This window comes from Nansenia antarctica (genome assembly GCF_963989245.1).
Source record: "Nansenia antarctica genome assembly, chromosome: 9".
Lineage (NCBI taxonomy): Eukaryota > Metazoa > Chordata > Actinopteri > Argentiniformes > Microstomatidae > Nansenia > Nansenia antarctica.
This window is the reverse complement of record NC_137679.1, coordinates 25,767,923-25,786,959: the sequence shown is the minus strand read 5'-3', so window position 1 is coordinate 25,786,959 and position 19,037 is coordinate 25,767,923. Positions and strand designations below refer to the sequence as shown.

The window sequence follows — 19,037 nt, the reverse complement described above, 5'->3', positions numbered from 1 at the left end:
GTTTGCCGTCGCCGAGGCCATTGAGTGACGGCAGGCGGTCTGCTTTCTCTAGTTCTGACAGCTCATAAAGTTTCAGCAGGAATGTCTTTAGTGCATCGTACCCTCTAACAGCATCATCGCTCGTGCCGTTGTCGAAGCATCTAACGCAGACACCACATGGAAGTATTTAGTCCCATCCTGCGTTATTCCTCTCAGCCGGAATTGGGCTTCTATGTGATGAAACCACGGCTGTGGGTTCTGCTGCCAAAAGTCGGGCAGCTTGACGGTTGCAGCGTATATGTTAGCATAGTCCGGTGCGGGCGCTGTGGGCAACGCGGCGGCGTTACCGGCGTTCTCGTTGACAGACATCTCGTTCGCTTTCGTCGGGGTCACCAATGTGGGAGTTGCAACAAGGAGACGACAGACGTAGGTTGGAGTCGAGGTTGTTTACTTCTCTCACTTTCTGCTACATGCTAACATACACTCAGTGACAACAACAATAACATTACCCGGAACCGGAAACCCTTGCCCCTTTAACCCCCACTCTTAAAGGTACAAACCTTTCTTGGTGAATGTCTCTCCTATTAACCTAATGTGAATCACCACACAGGTCTTATTCTAATATGGCCGAACTCCCTTTGCGAACTCCCAGACACCGGAGAAAATCCAGTATAATTTAGCGCGTGGCCGGGCAAGGTCCGTTGTGGAACGCACTAGGCATGTTGAAGGGGAGATAGACAGCTCCGGAGGGATATAGATATGGCATACAGAAATGTTAGATACCTAGTCGTAACACAGTAATAACTGTTTGACAACGCCACCCTCACACTGTAGGGGTGAGGGACCCTCAAGTTCGTTAAGGCTAAGTTCCCCACTAGGACGGGTCCGGAATTAACTGAATCAGAGGCTGGTGTACCCAAAATACAATTAGTTTATTACAAGATTATGGGCCGGTTTCAGAGACAAGGCTTAAGCCTAGTCCTGGACTAAATCACACTTTCAATGTAAAATCTCCATTGAAGATGTTTTTTAGTCTAGGATTAGGCTTAAGCCTTGTCTGTGAAACCGGCCCTTCAACAATAAACCAAGGCACAATAATCACTCTCATGGTGAAGGCCTATAAAAACAGGGCTACTAAAAAGGGGAAGGGGGGGACCTGTGGGTGGACTCTATCCTTAAAGGCAGACAAACGTGAACCGTTGCTTAAAAGGAGCATGCAAACACAGCAAATAGTGTAGGCTAGGAATTCTTAGTGGGCAATACACGGCACACAGAGTTCAAAAGACAACCATAAAATGAGGGCTCTAAGTATCACGGCACACAAGCAACCTTTAGTATAAAAGCACAGCAAACTGGGAAAAGTAGATAAGGGAACACGTCCGCTCTACACTCCAACAGGTCAGGGATAGTTCAATATTAAACTGCTCTAAAACCACTGCAAGACTAAAAACATAATGGCACAAGGGCAGTGGCGGACTGGCCACCGGGCAAGCCTGGCAAATGCAAGGAGGGCCGCGAGACTCTGGGCCGCTCAGAATGTATTATATAAAATATATATATATATATTTGTAATTTTGTCTCTGGTAATTTTCATTGAAAATAACTTATTTCAGCAGACCGCGGCCCAAAACATTTTATATCGGCCGGGCCATCCACGCAGTTCTGCATCGCGGATGCCCAGGGCCCTAAACCAATAGGAGCAGAGCTCCCCTATGGGGCGGAGCTCCACGATGTAGAACTGGAGTAGGTAGCAGGGTAAACCAATAGGAGCAGAGCTTTAGGTAGCGGGGTAAACCAATAGGAGCAGAGCTCCCCTATGGGGCGGAGCTCCACAATGTAGAACTGGAGTATATCTCCATAACTATCGTAGTCAGTTCTATATCGCCAGTGGACACGCACCTCATGTCATCATTCCGTTTATAACAGCAGGTAACGTTACACTGCTTTCATGTTCAGAATGGGGGAATTTGATGAGAGCGATGCAGTTAATGTGCAACAACTGGATGCAGGGAGCAAGTGTAGTTGGAAGTAGGAATGCACCGAAATTCGCATGTATTGGGCCGAAAATAGCACAAAAAAGTACATTCGGTGTGAAAAGGCTATTGAAAGAGATATTGACTGATGACTGCCTACTGATAATACATATAATTACAGCAAACATGTCGGTAGTTTGGCATCTTTCCTCTGACTTTTTATGTTAACAATCCGTGTTGCCTGTTGCGTTTGGAAATAGGGCTGTTGTGTCGCAAATGCCAGGGCTGTTTTTTGATCCCAGTCCGCCCCTGCACAAGGGTAGGAAAAAAACAATGGATAGGACAAGGTAGCGTGGACCTCCTATAGAAAGCATAATATTACATTAGTCACATTAGTTAAACCCACAGAATATTACAATAACAATGGACTATAAATATACCTTTGAATTTAAACATACCTTGATACTCTGAGGCTCTATGCCTGAAGCATCAATAAAAGTTTGGCTGAGTGACCATGTGGCTTCCAAACAAATGGGTGCAGAGAATCCTTCCTCACCAACCACGACTAGGTCTGTGGGAAATACATTAGCACTTTAGACAGGATTCCTCCTCTAGTCATCAAACATTGTGTGAAAGGTTTGGATTAAAACATACCGCAATAATCTGGAAACAATGCTTGAAGCAGTGACCATGTGGCTTCCAAACAACAGGTGCAGAGAATGAGTCTGAGGTACCCACCCCCCTATATCTCCTTCCAGTCACCACTGGTGCTGGGTCCTAGTGCTATACCTGTCACATAAAGAAATACTGAAATACAATCATAAACATCAGTTCCTTTTAAATCTTGAGTTAAACTCATTTTCTCGGCTGATAACAACATCGTTAATTTTATTACGAGCCACTTGCATGAATTACAGTAGGCAGTGCGGCTCACATGCCTGTAATAACTCCGCATAACCAGTAAGTAATGTGCATACGCAAGGTCAATACACGACGTAGAGCTACGATCGTTTCCACGGTCAAATTGACTCACGTTGGAATTGTATAAATCACTACGTTGATGTGGTTTTCTACGTACGACACGGGTAAGATCAGAGTATCTGAGTACTTTCTATAAATGAGGCCCCAGCCCTGCCTAACTACCCCAGGAAAGCACCTAACTTACTGAAGCTGCAGTGTGTGTGTGTGTGTGTGTGTGTGTGTGTGCTCATTGTTAGCAAGCATGTCTTTTGTCTGTAATCAACCCCTACTGTCTGTCTGTACTGTCGGTTTTGTTTCTGTTTAATTTCTGCTCTGCCTTCCCTCACTTCTCAGATAGGGTGCGTCTGTTTTGTTTTGTATTTGCTGACATGGCATTTCATAACACACACACCCTAACCAAGACTGTTTGTTGTTCATGGCCATGCCCTCTCACCTCACCTCACCTCACCTCAGTAAATGGTAAATGGACTGCACTTATATAGCGCCTTTATCCAAAGCGCTTTACAACGGCCTCTCATTCACCCATTCACACACCAATGGCGGCAAGCTACCATGCAAGGCGCCGGCCCGCTCATTGGGAGCAATTTGGGGTTCAGTGTCTTGCCCAAGGACACTTTGACATGTGGCCAGCCGGGGCTCGAACCGCCGATCTTGCCATCATTAGACGCCGACTCTACCTGTTGCGCCACAGCCGACTCTACCTGTTGCGCCACAGCCGCCCCGTATCACCACAAGAAACCTTAAACCTAGACAGTGTTGCAGATCCATAAGCACCAGTACATACTTTGCATCTGTACTTTTCAGACAGGAATAAGAAACAGAGTCAAAGCTGAAAACAAAGAACCTGTATTTGTTTACACTTTACTATAGAGTTGCTATTCCTTCACCAAATCTTTATTTCACTTCCATTGCCATTTTATACACACATAGATTCATATTTAATTTATTCAGAGAGTAAAACAGACAATACCAAACATTATTGCCTTGCAACCTCTCTCAATAGACTAACTACAGTACACCCTCTGGTGGAGTCATGCTGCCATCTCATGATCTCTCTGACTATGGAGACCTGCCTAGCTAGACCTTGTACATTTCTTAACTAAGTTTAGATTTCAAGTTTCCATTAGAAGCTAGCCAACAAGACAACTTGACATGAAATCCCTTCTACGTTTGAATGTATGTGATCAATGTTTAAAAACGAAGAAAAATTATGCTTTAGTCAAAAGCAACCAGTGAAATACTACAAAATGAATGTACTCAAGGACACTATTCATAGGCTTTGAATAAGTAATACCTATATTGGTTAATCGATGACTAGTTGAACCTGGCCTGTAAGAGAATGCAGCACAAGGGCTAGTTAAACGTTAAGCACCCTGAAGCTATCTAGATGCATTGCTACGGACAGGATGTAAGCGATGTGGCAGGATGTGCTATGTGGTAACACCCTTATGACACATCTCTAAGGTCAGGCCTGAAAAATGGTGTGTGTGTGTGTGTGGGTTTGCGAAGAGAGTGTGGTAGTATTCGGTATTGCCAATCATGCATCACTACCAGGGAGAAAATCTAATTAGCAGTTCTGAAACCATAGGGCCTTGAGAACCACAGAGCCATATATTGCATTGTCTGGATTACCCTGCTTGAACATCATCTCCCTAGAGAAAAGGACATTCAAAACAATTCTCGAGCCCTAATTTCTCATTCAGGGCAGTCATCTTCTCAATACACCTTCAGACAAAGACAGATTCAGTCCTTTATATAGTGAATTTATTTATTTTGACTTTTTTGTAAAACATAATTAGTTATCACGTCATTCAGAACGGGGCAGCTCCATGCAGCTTCTGGAAGTGTTGGTTGGAATGTCTGCCCAGTTTAGTTACTGGGCAGGTCTGTGTGTGTGGGAAGGGGGGGGGGGCATATAAAGCAAGCAACATCAGCCATCAAATACCAGAGCAAGCTCAGCCAAAAGCAAGCGCTGTTAAATCAATGTATGCCACTTAACTATACAATGCTAACGCCAACCCTGTGTCAATACTTGAAAGGTACATCCTTCCTCTCTTTACTGACTACTCTGATATTGGATAAGAAGGAAGAAAAGAAGGAAGCATTTTAAAGTATTCAAACAGGGCAACATTCTGATTTCAGGAGTGCCTATTCTCACTGGAGACAACTCACCACAACTTACATCAGAGCAAATAAGGAAATGGGTTTTATTGCATAATTTTGTCTGACTTAAAAAAACTAATAAAAATAAAAAACATTCTCAACACTCAAGATTCTGTCCTCTTCAAGGGGGATAGCTCTAAGATTAGATAAGAAAGAATTAAACAGTCATAAAAGATGCCAGGAATTATATTGGAACCAATTGTTTCCTTTAATTCCATCTACTGGGAGTTCCACAATGTTTGGCTCCATTCTTCCACTAGAAATTCATAACATATGACATCGCTGTCTTAATCCTTCTTCATCTTGTTATTAATGCTCCTGTCCCTTGGAGATGACATGACTTGAGAGTAAATTGGAAATTGCATGACTTGGAAATTGCCCTTAACCAAAGATCTAGGATCAGGTGATCCAATACCCCAGTCCAGACCATAACCATTAGGAGTCCCAACAAATGTCCTTGTGTCAGAGGTTAGGGGCAACTTCTACCAACTCCAGTTGAACAATGCAAAGGGAAGGATCATGAGAAATACAACTCCCATGATTCTTTTCACTGTTTCAATTATGTGTCTGAGTAGCCATTTGCTAAACATGCAACTGAAAGCATCACTTAACTTCTGTCATATCAGAATGGGAAAAATGACAAATAGAGAAAAAAAAATTATGGTAACAGTAAAGTAAAAGAAAGATAAAGAGAAGGATAATAAAGATGTTCCAATAGGGATTGATTGCATTGTCCACAAGGTCTGTCCTTTTATGCCACAGGTGCTTCAAGATCAAACATGTCTTGATTGAATGTCTTGATTCTCTCTCTCTCTCTCTCTCTCTCTCTCTCTCTCTCTCTCTCTCTCTCTCTCTCTCTCTCTCTCTCTCTCTCTCTCTCTCTCTCTCTCTCTCTCTCTCTCTCTCTCTCTCTCTCTCTCTCTCTCTCTCTCTCTCTCTCTCTCTCTCTCTCTCTCTCTCTCTCTCTCTCTCTCTCTCTCTCTCTCTTTCTCTTTCTCACTCTCTCTCTCTCACTCTCTCTCTCTCTCTTTCTGTCTCTCTCCAGTCGATCCAGCTTTAGGACTTAGACAGCTCATTGGATAGCCAGTCCAGTCCTTCATACAGCCCTGTGCCTTGGGTTGCACAAGTCGCCTGCACGTGCCACTGAGGAAAGAGAGAACAGAGGCAGATAAACAGAGAGGTTCTGTCTGTGTCTGTCTGTGTGTGTTTGTGTGTGTGTGTGTGTGTGTGTGTTACTCACAGTTCTGCTGCGGAGGCTCTGTAGGCCTAGTTTGTCTGTGAGGTCACTGACAGCCATCGCATTGGGAAGGTCCTGCTTGTTAGCAAACACCAGCAACACCGCCTCCCTCAACTCATCTTCCTGCAGCTGTGGAAAGAAATATTAGAAAATGTCAAATACTGGCAAAACTATACTGTATATTAACAACTGTCAAGTAGGCGTGAAAAACCATAACACTACTTACATAACTATCAACATAATGACACTTGACTCAGGCTTGATTCCATGCCAGTTACAGTTGAACATACCATTCATTAATAGGAGGACTACATACCATTTTTGAGAGTTCCTCTGCTGACTCAGCCACTCTCTCTCTGTCGTTACTGTCCACTACAAAGATCAGACCCTGTACCAAGAGAACAAACACAGTAAAATCAGTCAGACGATGCCTTGTGCTCGCTCCTTTTCAGTTTGCCAACTTGAATATGTGTGTCTGTGTGCGTGTACCTGTGTGTTCTGGAAGTAGTGTCTCCAGAGGGGTCTGATCTTGTCCTGGCCACCCACATCCCACACAGTGAAGCAGATGTTCTTATACTCTACTGTCTCCACATTAAAGCCTGCACACACACACACACACACACACACACACACACACACACACACACACACACACACACACACACACACACACACACAAAATGGAGTGAAGATTGTAATTGAATGTGGGATGTGACCATCAATGCTTACTGTCGGGATCAGTTGTCAAGCCTAATACTTCTCTCTAAAATAAACAAACAGGCTTTGAGAGCAAGAACAGGTAACATGGTAGCTGAATTGATGCTGTGGGTGTGGCTATCTTACCGATGGTTGGGATGGTAGTCACTATTTCTCCCAGTTTCAACTTGTACAAGATAGTGGTTTTCCCTGCAGCATCCAACCCCACTGCCATGAAAAAAAAAATGTTAATGATCAAAATAGATATTCAACTAATTAGTTGAGACTAAGATGTAACATTGTATTTATAATAATAGGTAAGATTACTAACATAATTAGATAGCCTATAACTATTAGAATCATGGACGTTTATATATTAGGTAGATAGCTAGCTAACTCCATTTCTCGCCTTATTTTCAACAGTTGGAAGTCTTCCTCCATATCACCTGCAGATAACGACACGGCCCAATGTCTGATAACAGGTGTTGGCCAGTCTAGCACCACACAAATAGCTTACAAGTAGCTAGCATGTCAACTTTATGATATTGTTTACTCCTTTACAATTAAAGCTAGATATGATAGATGGAATTATCAAAGACAGCTAACTTACTAGCTATCTATGAACTTCCTGCAACTTTGTTGACATAAGTCAGATAATATTGTACTATATTCAGTCGACTTTTTGGGACAACAATTAGCAAATATTTGGCTATTATTATTCTAAACCACTTGTCTAATGATTAAATTACACGTGTCATATTAGGAATGAAGACTACATGAAGTTTCACGTTTGCAACCCGACTGCTGCCAAAGTTAGCCAAAGCTGCTGCTAGCTACCTAGCTACCTAGCCTTTTAGCTAAGCAGCTGAGCCTTACCCATAAGTATCCTCATCTGTTTCTTGCCAAACAGTCTGCCAAACAAGGACGAGATGGTGAGCCCCATGTTGTGCGCTACTGTTCTTGAAATTAGTAAGGAAATATTTACTTGAACGTTACTGGTATTAGGTCAAAAGGTTGAATTCTTTTGTGTATCACTCCCAAATGCAAGCACCGTTTCTGTCCTCTGATGATGCTGCTGCTGCTGCTGCTGCTGCCACGTCCGGGGCCAACGTGGAACCAACGACGTCATCAGTTTAGACCAACTTTATTAACAGTAGCTTTGTGGGTAGCAGTTAAATTACTTGCCACTAGAGGTCTATGTAATACCGTTTATTTGCTATGAGCCTGCCTACCTAATCAAGTCAAGTCCAGTAAACGTTTCTTGGTAAACTGTTGCAAATTGTATTGTAATAACAATAATGGGTCGGATTTATAGAGATGTATTTCATTTCTTGAACCCAATACGCTGTATACAACAAGAAGAAAACAATTGTATTATACTATTATTATTATTATTATTATTATTATTATTATTATTATTCACAATAATAACGATAATAACAACAATAATAACAATAATTATTATTATTATTGTTATTATTGTGAATAATAATAATAATAGTGAAAAAGCCTGTTTGTTTATCAAGTGTCATAATAATAACAATAATAATAATAATAATAATAATAATAATAATAATAATACATGTGCATGAGAAGTGAATAAAAAGTGAGAGTGCTTGTGTATATTCACTGAGATAATCTAATCCTGCTCTCAGGGTGACTGATGACATAGTTGCAATGTCACAAGCCTCTACTCGTCTCATCGAGAGATACGGCATCATGTGTATGGTGTGTATTGGTTGATGTGCCGACAGTCAGTTCAAATTGTCTTAGGTGCAGGTGATAAACAGGTAATGCAGGTGGGCAGCAGGTGAGAAGCAAGTAGTGCAGGTCAGGAGCTAGCTGGGTAATTCCATTAGTTTTTATTATGTATAGTCAATTGTTATTTATTATGAATACAATGATATGGGCTTCTAATTTGTTGTGTAAAAGCTTTGGTTAACGATGTAAATGGGATTTGTCCCCAGGGATTTGTCCCCAGTGTTGTTCATTCAACTTCAATCTAAAAAATAACGAATACATTTTTTTCCAAAGATGTTATTATTATTACATTTTTCTGAGCAATATCTATTGAATCAAATATAGTTTTTATCCCCCCAAAATTAATTTGGTTAAAAAAAAAAGGTGTTGGTCCCTGCGGTCACTGTCCACTCTGTTGAACTGTGTTAATGTCCCTTTAAAAAACTAAACATATTTCTCAATCACATCACTTTCATGAGGTGACATCACATCAGTGGAGGGAAATTCAAATGTGGTAAGCTGTGTGATTTTCTACCTCTTTTACCATCTGATGTTTTTATCAAGTAAGTTTAATGTGGTTGACCATAAGGTGTCCACCCTGTTAGGCCTAAGTATTGAGGAGATCAATCAAATTGAATAATTTCAAAAAAAAAGTGTTAAGTGCAAATGATATTCCTCATCAAGTATTCATGGTCATGCTAGGCATTATGCTAACACAGACAGGCTAAAGGCTAACTTTAACTCAAAATGTCCACCCTGTTAGTGTCCACCCTGTTAGTGTCCACTCTGTTAGCCCTATTCAACTAACAGAGTGTATTCTAAATAATATACAATTTAAGTGCCTGAGCTCGACCACTATGTTTTTCAGCAAGTTAGATATGTCCTTTATATAATAGAACATTAAAATATAGGTAAATCAACAATTTATTTTTCACAAATTATGGAGTCCAAATGGCACCCTCATTAAAATGACCCAGCTACTTTCAGAGTGAGTCCAAGTGGAATTACACATGTAGTATGTACACTCACTGAACACAGAATATAATATGTACAACTCATTCGTGGAGGTGGTGTAATGGTGTGGGGAATGTTTTCTTGACAGACTTTGGACCTGTTAATACCAATCAATCATAGCTTGAATGCCACAGCCTATTTGAGTGTTGTTGCTGACATACATTCATGGCCACAATTTAACCAGTTTTGAACTGTAAACGAAGATAGACTAATGAGCCTAGAATTCTTTGGAATCCCCAAGTGTGCGTTCCCCTCCTTCTCTTCCTGAATACATACGATTATTTGGCAGACAGGCAGCAAGAGGGAATATCACAACTTTCCCTGCATGGGCTTCACACAGCAACTATGCGCGTACGTACTCATAGGAACTCAAGAAAGTACATATTTCAGAGAGGGGGGGGACTTTTCGTTGTGCAGGTATAAAGTCGGCACATGACGACCCTGTTCAAGGTGCAGCCGCATACTCATGCCCTGGGTCTGTCAATAAAACACTAAGGACTATAAACAAACAAAAAAGTCATAGCTGTGCGGCACATCGATTTCTCACGGACAGAAGAGGGATGTTCGTTGGATATTGGTTGTCTTTGAATTAGTGGATATTTTACCATGGCATCTCAGAATGACACACTAACTGTAGACCAGGTATGGAATCTTTTACCCACTAAGTACTATTCATATTACAACTAAGATAGCTGTTTAAATCGTGTGCTCCTTTGTCTGCGTGGGCTACTAGTGATTGAATATGACGTTGTAGGAATTTTAAGGAAGTAATATACTCACAGTAAGGGTTTTCCATCTAATCAGTGACATGCTTTTGAATCTCTTCATTTAGATCAAAGCTCTCTCGACTGTGTATCTGGTGTCGCTGTCTTTAAGGTAAGCTAACCTAAATTGTACATAGATGTACACACTCGTATCTTAGAGTGTACAGTAAACCAGACACCTATTAGACTAGAGAGAGTCTCTTTTTTCATAATAAACACATTTTAGCCTCTCATATTGTAGGCTAGTTTAAAAGTTACCTTTTAGTTTTCACATTTTTCACATTGTGTGAGAAAACCAGTAGAGCGACATGAGTCGACCTGAGTCATAATTATGTGGTTATCATATCATAGGCTTAATCGCGTAAGCAGGCTGGTACAAGTTACTGTGATAATATAGGACTAACCGTAGACTTTCAGCGCACTACCTCACTCTCAATGCCGCATATGCGAACAGCTTGATTTGTCCAGCACTGAAAGACCCGCCTAAACGTCATGCCGTATATGGCCTTGCTTAATTCGTGTGCTTATAGTTCTTGATTCTTTCAACGCAACATACTTGAACGGTTGAACTTTTTGTGATCTATCTGAGTCAGTATGTGCATTTTAATGCATCAGCTCTGTCCCATACGCCTACCCACCCAAGCCCCTGCCTCCCATTCCAGCACCTGTTTCTGGACAGCTCCCTTAATATACCTTTTTAAAAAGTGCGGAGGGGGGACAGAGGTAGAGATACTACGTATAATATACGTATAATACATTATAACTATAATATGACTATATTATGACTTCTTCTGTAGAGATACTATGACTGGGAAGGTCATTCAAATAAAACTATCTAGATCTGCCACTGGTGACCTGCTAGATATTTGAAAGGCTCATGTAGTTTAACAGGTTAAACTGCTTCATCTGTGTTACATTATCTGGGAACAAACCAGAGCTTTGAACACCTCTCGGTCATGTATTACATCGCTTTCTATTGAGTTTGATTGTTTTTATTTTCCATTTCAATCTTTGTCAACATACTGAATGGCATAGGGGCTCTAATAATGCATTATATTATTGTTTCGGAATTATTGTTTTATTTTGCAGTTTAATTGGGAGTTTTTCTGTCCTGGTGGTTTCCATAGCAAGGTGGAGGCATCTGCAGGAACAGGTGGGTCAATGAGAGCATGTGTGTGTGTATGTGTGTGTGTGTGTGTGTGTATGTGTGTGTGTGTGTGTGTGTGTGTGTGTGTGTGTGTGTGTGAGTGTGTGTGTGTGTGCACGTGCGTGCGTGTGACGGTCGGGGGTTGGAACCCTGGCCTCCCATTTGGAAGACACAGGCATCTATTAGTCCAAGAAGACATCCTTGATGTCCTCAACTTGAGTTTAGGCTATATATCTCATCACAATAGTGTGATTCCAAATCATCTCTGCTACACAATGTCTGGTGGCTAAGACCTTTGAGCCACTGGACTGTGATGGGAATAGTGATTGTAGTTTATCAATAAGTTACATGATGAAGTTGTCTGATCAGTTATAGGCTGCTCAATTAGACCTCTCTCTGTCCTGCTGCCATTCCTATTGTCAGCATGGCAAACCTGGTGACCACAGGATGGGCACAGGCAGCTCATAAGATTAGACAGAGAGCAAGAGGGGGGCTGAGTGAGGTCACTCGATTTGTTGTCTCTGGTACTTGTACTTGCTTGTAGTTTGTAGTAATGTTAAAACCCCTGAGTAGCTCAGAGCTCCTTTGTATCTTGCTATATACCATATACACTGTATCTCTCCCTTGTGCCCTTTGTATTCAATTATCGAAAGACTCCAGTGGTGTCAACATTTGACTTTGCACATCACACCTGAACCCACACAATTCCTAACAGCTGTAAGCCAGAAAATAAAATTAATTCTAACTCTATACCACACACACACACACACACACACACGCACACGCACACGCACACGCACACGCACACGCACACGCACACACACACACACACACACACACACACACACACACACACAGAGACATTACTGTCTCTCTCTCCTTCCTGACATCGTGGATTAAACCTGAGGTTACAAGTCTAGGTGTTATTTTCGACTCAGATCTAAGCTTCAAGTCCCATATTAACAAGGTGGTGAAAACATCATTCTTCCACCTTAGAAACATTGCTAAAGTAAGACCACTTATAAACCAAAAAGACACTGAAAAACTGCCAGCTGCTGCACATTAAACGTTTTATCTATTTATCTCTAATATTTCTAACACAGTGTGTCTGTACAGTACCTAAGGATGCTAGGTTGTACATTGCTAAATTGTTAAATTGATAGCATTTAGATGTTGATCATTTAGAGTCAGTCATATTTTCAAGGCAAGGGACTCTTAAACGAATTCATGAAGTCAAGGGACGTATATAGCTCCATAAAGTCAAGTCTTAATATTTAATCGAGTGATTCTTAAATATTTGAAAGCAAGGGACTTTTAAATTGGTGTGAGGGTGGGAACCAATCACAGTCTCTCCGAAGAGGAGAAGGTTGCGCTGGGTAACGCAAACAATGTGTGTCTGTACAGTACCTAGAGGACCATGTTATTCATGTTTTATCTTTATATTTCTTTGTTGTTGTATTTGTTTCTCTTCTTTTATTGTATGTTATTTATACCTTCTTTTGTTTTATATACTTCCCCTGCTTTTATATTCATTTTATGTTTGTATATGTTTTTATCCTGTATCACTGAGCTGCATTTCTTGTATGAAAGGTGCTATATATTTAAAGCTTTACTTACTTACTTACTTCCCTTGTTCTGTTCCGTAGAGGCTGCCCCTGGTACAGCTTGCGCTAGCAGACCTCCTGGCTGCACTCATCCTCATGTTCACCAGTAGTATGAACCTCACCCAGTCTGTGACACACAACCTCACCAACAGTGTGATGATCTGTAAAAACGCACTGCCACTGTCACTGGTAAGATACACTGTCACTTTCATATACAGGAAACCAAAAAAAAAAAAAGAAGCTTATTTTTAAATTAAGTTAATTGATACTGTAGAATAGTTTCAAGTGTATTCTTATGTCACATTACACAAGTGTAAGAGAGTCAAAATCTTAGGCTTCAGTTCCTGACATTGCAGCACAAGAAATAAGGCAATAGGCATAATTCAAGATTTAAAAAGTGACAATAGTACAGGACATAAGTGACAAATAAGATACAATTAGCAGTATCCAGACAATTTGCAGACAATAAGGCAATAGTACAGGACATACAAGTGTCAATAGTACAGGACATAAATGAGAGTAGTAAAGTGACTGTGAGCTTAAGGTTTTGGTAGTCCGTATGCATGGGATGTGCTTGTGAATGATAGTCAATTGTCTACAGTAGGCTTGTTCATGAGCCTGAGAAGTAGGAAGTAGCTTGGTTAGCCTCTGAGTTTTGGCCCTGAGGCTCCGAATACTAAATAGACTTGTGAATAGTACAACATTGGAGCTGCAAAGGTATCCTTTAGTCTATATTAGCATACTGTATGCATCATTATACAACAGGTAGATCAAATTAAGATCATGCATCATGTGATTGGCTGAGAAGCATTCCAGCCCTTCCGATATACATGATATGTACACATACGCCATAAACACTCTTCAGGATATTGTAGCTTTTTTAAAACATTGTTTTCATTAATGAAAACATTGCTAGACCAATGGAAGGATCCTGACAATAATGGATAATTCCAGGTAGAGATTTGTTTACTGGGTTGCCATGCCAATCATATTAGATCATGCATTCCTGTCCGACCGCCCCCAGAGGGTGCGGGTGGGCTCCCACACCTCCACAGCCCTCAGACTCAGCACTGGGTCCCCCCAGGGCTGCGTGCTAAGCCCCATCCTCTACAACCTCTACACCTACGACTTCACCCCCGTCCACCCCAGCAACTCCATCGTAAAGTTTGCAGACGACACCACCGTGGTGGGCTGCATCTCGGGGGGGGACGAGGCGGCGTACAGGGATGAGGTAGAGCAGCTGAGCAAGCTGTGCAAGGTTAACAACCTGCTGCTGAACAAGTCAAAGACCCAGGAAATCATCGTGGACTTCAGGAGGAAAAAATCTGAGATCCAGCCCCTGCTCATCGAGGGAGAGAGCGTGGAGAGAGTCTCAACCCTCCGATTCCTGGGGGTGCACATACAGGATGACCTGTCCTGGAAGAACAACACAGCAGCCACCATCAAGAAGGCACAACAGCGGCTCTACTTCCTGAGAGTCCTCAGGAAGGAACACAACAAGCAGGAGATACTGGTGGCCTTCTACCGCGGCGTAGTGGAGAGCATCCTCACCTACGGCATCTGCAACTGGTTCTCCAGCTGCACAACCGCGGAGAGAAATGCGCTACAGAGAGTCGTGAGAACAGCCCAGAAGATCACCGGCGCCCCCCTCCCCTCTCTGGAAGAGCTGTACAACACACGCTGTCTCAGGAAGGCCTCCAAGATCTCCAGAGACCCAACCCACCCTGGGTACGAACACTTTGCCCGGCTGCCCTCGAAAAGGCGGTACAGGACCATGGCCGCAAGGACAAACAGACTGAAGCACAGCTTCTAACCCAGGGCCATCCAGGCCCTGAACACAGCAAAGACCTAGGTTCTGGGCCCTGGACAGTCTGGACGGATTGATGGCAGCTGCTGGATTGAAAAAATCAGGTGTAGTGCTGAGGCACAAATGTGTACATTTCAAGCCTGCAAACTGCGACACTTTAAATGAATGTGCAATAACACTATGTGCGATATGACAACCCTAGTCGTCTTATCTGTACAGTATAGTATAGTGGATAGTGTACATAGCCTTTATTTATGTAAACCAGCTCCTTTCCCTTCTTGTTTTTTTAGTTTTTTTTTCTTTCCTAGCACCAGGGGAGCCACCCCTCCCAAATTTCGTTGTTTGGTACCTGTACTATAGCAATGACAATAAAGACCATTCATTCCAGAACTTTTATAGACATGGGGCATAAACCAATACAATATATCATGAAAAACACTAGCACTTGACAGAATTCCCCATTGTATAAAACCAATAACACACTCAAGGGTAGGAACGGCTGTGACAGCACTCTGCTGATACAGCCTTTCTGATATGGTATCCACGATGTAGCCCACCCTCTTGTGTGTAATTGCTTAATTTGACCTCGCCATTTGAATCACCATTGAGTAACTGCAGCTCTAAAATGCAACATCACCTATGCGATGCAGTAAAACAATGAAGAAAGAAAACCTGTTCCTTCACATTGCATTACATTGTTTCCTGTATGTAAGGCAGCAGCAGGGGAAGAGGAGGGGCATCTCTAGAGTCATGCTAAGGCCACTGACAAGCAAATGAATAGAAAGGTCTCAATAGGATCTTTGACTTTGGATGCTTTTTCCCAGGATTAACTGAACTTTAACCGCTAAAGACAGGCAGCATTCAGAATGTACTTGGTGTTGTAGAGTGGGCTACAAAGTGCTCTGAATGACAGTTTGCCGTTTGCTGATATTATGCTATTCATTATAGCAAATGATACTATTCATTGTATACACAGTACATGCACGTTCACACACATACATCACAGCAGACAGGTGCAGTATAAAACTCATAGTACATGTTGTACATATGGGCTGGATGAACTGGTCTCTAGGTTCAGGGTTGGGTACACCTTGTCATAAAGAAGCAATTTGTAGAGTAAAGAATTGAGCATGACAAAGAAAGTTGAGACTCGTAACTGTCCCTGTGTGTGTGCGCACACGTAAAACAACACACAGTAAAATGTCATGTCGACACAACTGTGTTGTTTTTGCTAGTGGTCATAAATAAGGAATTTCTAAACAATGCATTGGGCATGACAAAGCAAAGTTGTACTGAGATTCGTAACTGTGTGTGTGTGTGTGTGTGTGTGTGTGTGTGTGTGTGTGTGTGTGTGTGTGTGTGGGTGTGGGTGTGGGTGTGGGTATGGGTGTGTGCATGTGTGTGTGTCCGTTCTGTTCCAGACATTTTACTGCGTGTCATTTCTGCTGGTGGTGGTGTATGCCTGGGAGTCCAAGTATGCAGTTCAAGGATGGAGGGAGGGACCCAGAGAGGGTGAAGAGGTGAGGATCCAGTCATCTTGTGCACTCCTCCTTCATTTAAGCAATAAGTCACGAGAGGCCATGCTTTATCATGAATGAAGTCATAGCTCAGGGGAATGGTTAGGCCCAACGCAAAGCAGGGGGCTGGCAATCCATCAGCAGTGATTTTATTCACAATAAAGCATGCCCTCTTGTGCCTTATTGCTTTAATACAGCGGTTACAAAACAAAACAAAGAACTGTGTTATATGTGGTAGTGTCTGCCCTGCTGCCCTAACCCTGCTGCTGTCAAGGTAACGTGGCTTCGAATGCTTCTCTGCCAATCATAATCCTTGTTCTGAACAAACCATTGTATAATGCATAATAATGTACCCCATACACCCTTTCCTACAACATGCGTTTGATATGTGCTTCTCCCTCTCTATATCTTCCCTCTTCTTTCCTCTCCTTTTCTCTACTCACAGTCCCACTGGAGAAAGAGGATGGGGACTGTGCCAGTATATGGCTTTGTGTGGTAAGTAAGGCTATTTGATTTTCAACCTTTATCCCCCCACTGCTTAGAAGATGTGTTTGCTGTTCTTAACTTTCTTCACTGTCCCTAATTCAGAAGTTCTCTGTCCCTGTAGTGTACAGCTCTCTGGTCACTAGTGTACAGTATGCGTCATAGGCTAACCTGTTAGCTAAGCGTGTAGCCCCACTGTCTCTGCTGCCAGTGGACTGAAGATACTCTGTGATATCACAGGTTGATGCCCACGGTTTTCTACCTGCTGCTCCGTCCCCATCTTACCACCGTCACACTGCTCCCAGCCGTTCAGGGGCCACCTAACGCCATCAACAGTGATGCCATCACATACTGCACCAGGTGAACACTCACACACCGCCCTCTCTAGGTTGTTGGAACTGTTTGAAGCAACAACCAAAAAATGTGTCATTAAGGGCTTGAAGGCTGTAGTTATATGAAAATAAATCAATGACATCAGTTTGAAATCAAATAAAGATACTGTCTTACACCCTTGATTATCTTTTCTCCTAGCTGTATCCTCTTCCAGCATACCTGGAGGGACAATTGCTCAGAGGATGTGAGTGATTCAGCAGCAAAGCAACTTCTACACCTATGTTTTCATACAGAATGATAAACAGCACATGACACATACAAGGTCGATGAGATGTTTGTTTGTTTTCTAGGAGCAGAGCCATGACCTCTTTACCCGAAGCTTTCTCTTCATTGCTGTTATACTAGTGCTTGTGTGCAGCACAGTAAGTGGCATAGATCTTATCTAATTGAATGTTGTAGGTTAGTAGTAGTAGTAGTAGTAGTAGTAGTAGTAGTAGTAGTAGTAGTAGTAGTAGTAGTAGTAGTAGTAGTAGTATTAGTAGTAGTCGTAGTAGTAGTCGTAGTAGTAGTTGTAGTAGTAGTAGTCGCTGTCTAATGGTACTAGTGTGTATCTGTGTTCTGTTGGTGGTGTACTATAAGGTATAGGTTAGTAGTAATACTATCTCTGTGTTGTTGTGTGTACTTGTGTACTCTAGGTGTTGTACTACAAGGTGGGCAGCTGGTACCGTAAATATGAGGAGGAGGGATTGTTTGCTGGAGAGCGAGATGGGCTTTCCAGAAAGAGACTCAAAGGAATCTTATCTACTGCTCAATATATGATCGTGGTCATCATCGTCTGCTGGGTGCCAGGTACATACACACACACACACACACACACACACACACACACACACACACACACTGTACACACACACTCACGTACACCACCTCTTAAATTCAATATCATCACATCAGACATATTTTCTTTCTTTTTTCCTTCACCTCATAGCTCTTCTTCTTCTTGTGCTGTCTGTGACGAAGATACCCCGAGAGGTCCTTTTCCCTCTCTATGTCATACAGGTATAGTATTGTAGTAATACCAGTTTTCTACTCTTACTTCCATACCTTCTCCCTGCTTACATATTCATCACCCCAGCCCTAAGTGGATTGGAGATACCTAGCCACCTGTGTGTTTCTTGGACAGTGAGTGTCTGTTCTATTGATTCTCCTTCTATGTTTCAGGCTGTGACAGTGTCTCTGCAAGGTTCTCTGAACAGCATCGTCTACGCCTGGAGGCGACCCAACTTCAGAGAGGCCGCTCTGGGGGAGAGGATGCCCCTGCTGCATGCCCCTCTGGCATTTTTTGACGAATCACTAAAGGAGAACTCGCTCTGACCCTGAACCTACGAACTCCCTTGACCCTTGTGACATTGCTATTGTGTGGATAGAAGCTAGACATAGGCTCAGAGCTATGATAAGCTCACTCTCCCCAACTCCTTTTCTGTACCATTGAACCACTGGACAATTGGAGAGTGCAGAGAGGAGGGGACCTTGAGCATGGAAACTGGATGGACAATCCCTTCAATGACTGCTCTCCTGTATTGTCTATGATCTCCAATG

The 19,037-nt window shown here is 42.3% G+C and overlaps 2 protein-coding genes across 3 annotated transcripts; one reads left to right on the top strand and one right to left on the bottom strand.

Annotated features, from left to right (window-relative positions):
• Nucleotides 1–4,687: 4,687 nt before the first annotated feature.
• On the bottom strand, nucleotides 4,688–8,140 carry arf5 (ADP-ribosylation factor 5). 2 transcript variants are annotated; one of them, XM_080539082.1, is made up of 6 exons: nucleotides 8,015–8,140; nucleotides 7,177–7,257; nucleotides 6,823–6,932; nucleotides 6,650–6,721; nucleotides 6,337–6,462; nucleotides 4,688–6,239 (listed from the first exon to the last, which is right to left on the bottom strand). In XM_080539082.1, coding segments are annotated over exons 1-6 (477 nt in total). In that variant the 5' UTR covers nucleotides 8,016–8,140; the 3' UTR covers nucleotides 4,688–6,152. The 2 variants fall into 2 exon arrangements, with proteins under 2 accessions (XP_080395208.1, XP_080395207.1); XM_080539081.1 differs by having other exon boundaries at nucleotides 7,906–8,099.
• Nucleotides 8,141–10,215: 2,075 nt separating this feature from the next.
• LOC308165511 (uncharacterized protein) lies at nucleotides 10,216–18,812 on the top strand (the record flags this gene model as incomplete). The annotated part of the gene is made up of 9 exons (XM_080539662.1): nucleotides 10,216–10,233; nucleotides 10,616–10,659; nucleotides 11,637–11,700; nucleotides 13,341–13,487; nucleotides 16,527–16,625; nucleotides 17,789–17,860; nucleotides 18,134–18,287; nucleotides 18,427–18,497; nucleotides 18,660–18,812. 9 exons carry the CDS (start codon nucleotides 10,216–10,218, stop codon nucleotides 18,810–18,812), a joined length of 822 nt encoding a protein of 273 aa, XP_080395788.1.
• Between the last annotated feature and the right edge of the window lie 225 nt (nucleotides 18,813–19,037).

Coding starts and splice junctions, on each gene's coding strand:
- arf5 (XM_080539081.1), bottom strand. CDS start 7,972: ATGGGGCTCACCATCTCGTCCTTGTTTGGCAGACTGTTTGGCAAGAAA. Junction 6,933..7,176: donor GACTACCATCCCAACCATCG/GTAAGATAGCCA, acceptor GTGTGTGTGCAG/GCTTTAATGTGGAGACAGTA. Junction 6,463..6,649: donor CAGAGGAACTCTCAAAAATG/GTATGTAGTCCT, acceptor TTCTTTCCACAG/CTGCAGGAAGATGAGTTGAG.